The 5,000-nt window shown below is 41.7% G+C and overlaps 1 protein-coding gene across 3 annotated transcripts in view; it reads left to right on the top strand.

Moving 5' to 3' along the window:
• Positions 1-5,000, top strand: part of mylk3 (myosin light chain kinase 3) — a 40,668-nt gene that overhangs the window by 28,265 nt on the left and 7,403 nt on the right. For all 3 annotated transcript variants that reach the window (XM_053616968.1, XM_053616969.1, XM_053616967.1), the window contains exons 9-10: positions 246-316; positions 2,082-2,210. In XM_053616968.1, the coding sequence (XP_053472943.1) occupies positions 246-316; positions 2,082-2,210 (200 nt within the window). The remainder of the gene's footprint in view (positions 1-245; positions 317-2,081; positions 2,211-5,000) is intronic.

Below are 5,000 nucleotides of genomic sequence, written 5' to 3'. Positions count from 1 at the left end.
TTTTAGACTTAATTAACTGTTAACTGTTGTGTCATAATGAACAGCATCCAAAAGTGCTTTATTTGATCCGTTAGAACCCTGAGAACCTAAAAATAACACATTATAAGATAGCTTATACTCTATTTGTGACAGCTTATATTGTCCTAGACATGTGAGATGCTCTTGTTAAATTGTTATTTATTTATTTATTTAAAAAATGATGATTATTTTTTAAATATTCCCCCCCCCCCCCCCCCCCCCCGCAGCCTGAAAATATACTGTGTGTCAGCAGCACCAGCAACCAAATCAAGATAATTGATTTTGGACTTGCTAGAAAGTAAGTAAATCATGTTATTGTTGTTGGGGGGTTTTTTTTTTTTCTTTCTGGTAGATGTTGGGCAATTTCCTGTGTCAAACAGATGCCTTTGATTACGTCTGTAAAGTTATTTGTGATGGTGTGAAGAGAGAGAGAGAGAGAGAGAGAAAGCTCCCCAGTTGTCTGTAATTATACTTCTCTGCAATCCTCGTCTGATTCACCAGGCAACAGTGCCTTTATCATCTGGCCCCTACGTCTGATATAGCAAACCCATCTCCGCCATCATGCCTCCACCTACACGCTTATTCGTAACAAAGATTGACACAGCGATATCATGCGAAAGATTCACAGGCAACAATTACGTCCTGAGATGAATGCTGTATTTTTCAGCAGTTCTGAGTCATTGGGCTGCACTGCTTTGAGTTTCTCTTCTTTAGCTTTGTAACACAATGTTCATCATGTGCGTACTGAATAGACTGGATTTTCCAGAAGATTAATCACTCCTGTCATGTCATGTCCAGACGGTCACCTCCGAAACTATTGGAACGGCAAGGCCAGATCTTTTTTTTTTTGTGGTGAACACCGAAGACCGTCGGGTTTGAGATGAAAAGATGGAGATGAGACGAGAGGTTAGGATTCCAGCTTTCATTTCCTGGTGTTTACATCTAGACGTGTTCAACTACGTAAAACATAGAAGCTTTTGTATCAGAACATCCGATTTTTAGGCGAGCAAAAGTATAGGAACATATAAGTCCTCTCCAAACTGTTGGTTTCTTCTTTTGTGTTGTTTTTTTAGTTGTTCTTTGTTTTGGGGGGGGGGGGGGGGGGTTCTCCCTTCAGTCTCCTCTTCCACTTTTCCCTCTGATAAAGTCCTTCCTTGAGTTAATTAATTCGGAGGCATTTCTCTGTAAATTGGCAGATAAAATGTTCCTGTACAGTTCTGAATTCATTCTGCTGCTACCATCATGAGTTCCATCATCAATAAAGATTAGTGAGAATGTTCCAGAAGCAGCCGTGCAAGCCCAAGCCATGACGCTACGTCCACCATGTTCCACAGATCAGCTTGTATGTTCTGGATGAGCAGATCCTTTCTTTCTCCACACTTTGGACTTTCCATCACTTTGGTAGAGGTTCATCTTGTTCCAGAACTTTTGTGGATCATCTCTGTATTTCTTTGTGAATTCCAATCTGACTTTCTGACTCGTACTGCTGATGAGTGCTTTACATCATGTGGTACGGCCTCGATATTTCTGTACTTAAAGTCTTCTTCGAACGGTGGATTGTGATGCCGTTTCTGATTGAGATAATGTTTCTGTCATCAGCTGCTGTTGTTTTCCTTGGCTGACCCATTTTTTTGTCTGTTGCTCAGTACACCGGTGGTGTACAAATGAACAAATGAATTGGACTTGCCGTTCCAATATTTTCAGAGGGAACTGAATATAGAACCAAATATGTAGGTGTGTAATGCCTCTGTATGGAAGGCAATATGTAGGTGTTTTACATCCATAAACAGAGCCCAATAAATATGTGTGTCCTGTCCATATATGGAACCCAATAAATAGGCGTGTAATGACCATGTATGGAATCCAGAGAGATGGCAGGTCATGTCCATATATGGAACCCAAGAAGTCGGCATGTCATGTCCATGTATGGAACCCAGTATGTAGGCGTGTCATATCCATATATGGAAATCGTTAAGTATATGTGTCATTCCATATGTGGATTAAATATCTAGGAACTATTTGAATACTAACATTTAATGGTTATTGTTTCTTGTGATTTGCAGATATCGACCCAGAGAAAAGCTGAAGGTCAACTTTGGGACTCCTGAGTTTTTGGCACCTGAAGTGGTGAATTATGACTTTGTGTCATTCCCTACAGACATGTGGAGCGTTGGTGTCATCACTTACATGCTGTAGGTTCAAATCCAGAGACAAATTCATAATAGTACATGTTGTGCCCTCAAGCTAAAGCTAAAGCTAAAGCTAAAGCTGTAAAGCCGTTACAATTAAAATATAAATGTGATATTTCCAACAGGTCTTTTTCACCAAGCTTTTTTTTTTCTTCTCATGCACATTGGGAAAAAAAAAAAAAGTGAATACATTAAAACCTATTTGAGAATGCCATTGCATCTCTGAAACTGATTTTTACAACGGCAGAAAAAGCCTATTTGGCACTGAGTATCTGACTGAACTGAATTTTATATTGCTGGTGCTCTTTCTGGCTTTTAATGTCAGGGAGATCAAAAAGGAAATGCAAATGCAATGGGAATGAAAGCCAGACATCAGAGCCTGAGGCATGAGTGCATCCACTAATCCTCTAATGAAAGGCTCTGGGCTCTGGGAGACAGCTAAGAGGTCCTGAAAACACAATATCTACTTAACTCCAATCACAATCCACCAACAAAGCCCTTCACAGATGGGTCATGGCCTGGGTACTCACATGAATACGCAAAAAAACAACAACAACCAGTGTTTACAACTTCTGGTCCTGGATTACCAAGGTCAAAATGGTGTACTAGAGCAGTGTTTCCCAACTGGGGTGCTGCCGCAAACCCCGGGGTTCCGTCTGATGAGAGCAGGGGTGCCGTCTGATGAGAGCAGGGGTGCTGCGGCAAACCCCGGGGTTCCATCTGATGAGAGCAGGGGTTCCATCTGATGAGAGCAGGGGTTCCATCTGATGAGAGCAGGGGTGCTGCGGCAAACCCCGGGGTTCCATCTGTAAAGTCCTAAAAGTCCTAAAAGTATTATCTTGGTCATATTTATTGAGGAAAATGATCCAATATTACATGTCTGTGAGTGGCAAAAGTATGTGAACGTCTAGGGTTAGCAGTTCAGTTGAAGGTGAAATTAGAGTCGGGTGTTTTCCATCGATGGGATGATGATCAGGTGTGAGTGAGTGAGCGTCCTGTTTTATTTAAAGAACAGGGATCTGTCGGAAGCTGATCTACACGACACGTGTTTGTGGAAGTGTATCGTGGCACGAAAAAAGGAGATTTCTGAGGACCTTAGGAAAAGCCTTGTTGATGCTAATCAGGCTGGAAAAGTTTACAAAGCCATCTCTAAAGAGTTTGGACTGCACCGATCCACAGTCGGACGGATTGTGTACAAATGGAGGAAATTTAAGACCATAGTTCCCCTCGCTAGGAGTGGAGACCAACAAAGATCCCTCCAAGAGTAAGACGTGGAATGAATAGTCCACGAGGTTACAAAGGAACCCAGGGTAACTTCTAAGCATCTAAAGGCCTCTCTCACTTTGGCTAATGTTAATGTTCATGAGTCCACCATCAGGAGAACACTGAACAGCAATGGTGTGTATGGCAGGCCTGCAAGGAGAAAATGAGCCAATGCTCTCCAAAAAGAACATAGCTGCCCAACTGCTGTTTGCTAAAGATCATCTGTGAAACATGGTGCTGGTAGGATCGTGGTTTGGGCTTATTTTGCTGCATCTGTGCCAGGATGACTTGCCATCGTTGATGGAGCAATGAATTCTGAATGATACCAGCGGGTTCTAAAGGAAAATATCAGGACATCTACCCGTGAACTGAATCTGAAGAGAAAGTGGGTCATGCAGCAAGATAACGAGCCTAAACACACGAGTCGTTCTACTAAAGAACGGTTAAAGAAGAGTAAAGTGAATGTTTTGGAACGGCCAAGTCAAAATCCTGACCTTAATCCAATAGAAATGTTGTGGAAGAACCTGAAACACGCAGGTCATGTGAGGAAACCCACCAACATCCCAGAGCTGAAGCTGTTCTGTACTGAGGAACGTCTAAAACTCCTCCAAGCCGATGTGCAGGACTGATCAACACTTACCCCAAACGTTTATCTGCAGTTATTACTGCGCAAGGGGGTCACACCACATACTGAAAACAAAGGTGCACATACTTTTACCCCTCACAGGTATGTAACACTGGATCATTTCCCTCAATAAATAAATGACCGAGTATAATAATTCTGTCTTATTTGTTTCATTGGGTTCTCTTTATCTACTTTGAAGACTTGTGTGAAAATCTGATGATGTTTCAGGTCAAATTTATGCAGAAATTTGGAAAATTCAAAAAAACTCTTTCCAGCACCATTGTATTCCTCTTCAGTAACACGGAAGAAGGGTTGTTGTTTTTCAGGAATCAGGATTATTGTAGGTATTGCTGCTATTTTTCATCCTGTAACTTGAGGTAAATTCCAAAGCTCCATTATTAGCCCTACTGTAACGTGTAAATTAGCGCCAACACCATGACAAGTGTTCGAGAGGCTCTAGCAGGATTTGTTTTCACCTAGAATATTATGTCATGACCTACTTTCATGCCAATCCGTGCCCCAGTTTGATTATTCAATTATTGCTCTACTATTTAAAGGACCAATGGAGTCGTTTGGTTAGCATATGTGTGTGTGTTGTTTTTTTGTGTGTGTGTGTGTGTGTGCGTTTTATACATACATAACTTTTAATAACTGCCGGCCTCGAGTGTTATGCAAGGCTACATGTGCTCACAGTTGCACATGTGAGGAAGATGACTGCTACTGAAGAAGATGACACACCATTAGCAAACACCTAGAACACACAGCGATCCTCCAACGCGCCAATCCGATGATTCGGACTTCAGTGCTTTATCCAGCAACACTGTGGAGGGATTTTATTTACTGTTTTCTCTTTTTCTTTCCTTCAGCTCTTCTTATTGTCATGGCATTTCAACCACACTCCGTAA

Source organism: Ictalurus furcatus, chromosome 27, assembly GCF_023375685.1.
Source record: "Ictalurus furcatus strain D&B chromosome 27, Billie_1.0, whole genome shotgun sequence".
NCBI lineage: Eukaryota > Metazoa > Chordata > Actinopteri > Siluriformes > Ictaluridae > Ictalurus > Ictalurus furcatus.
This window is presented reverse-complemented; position numbering and strand designations above follow the sequence as displayed.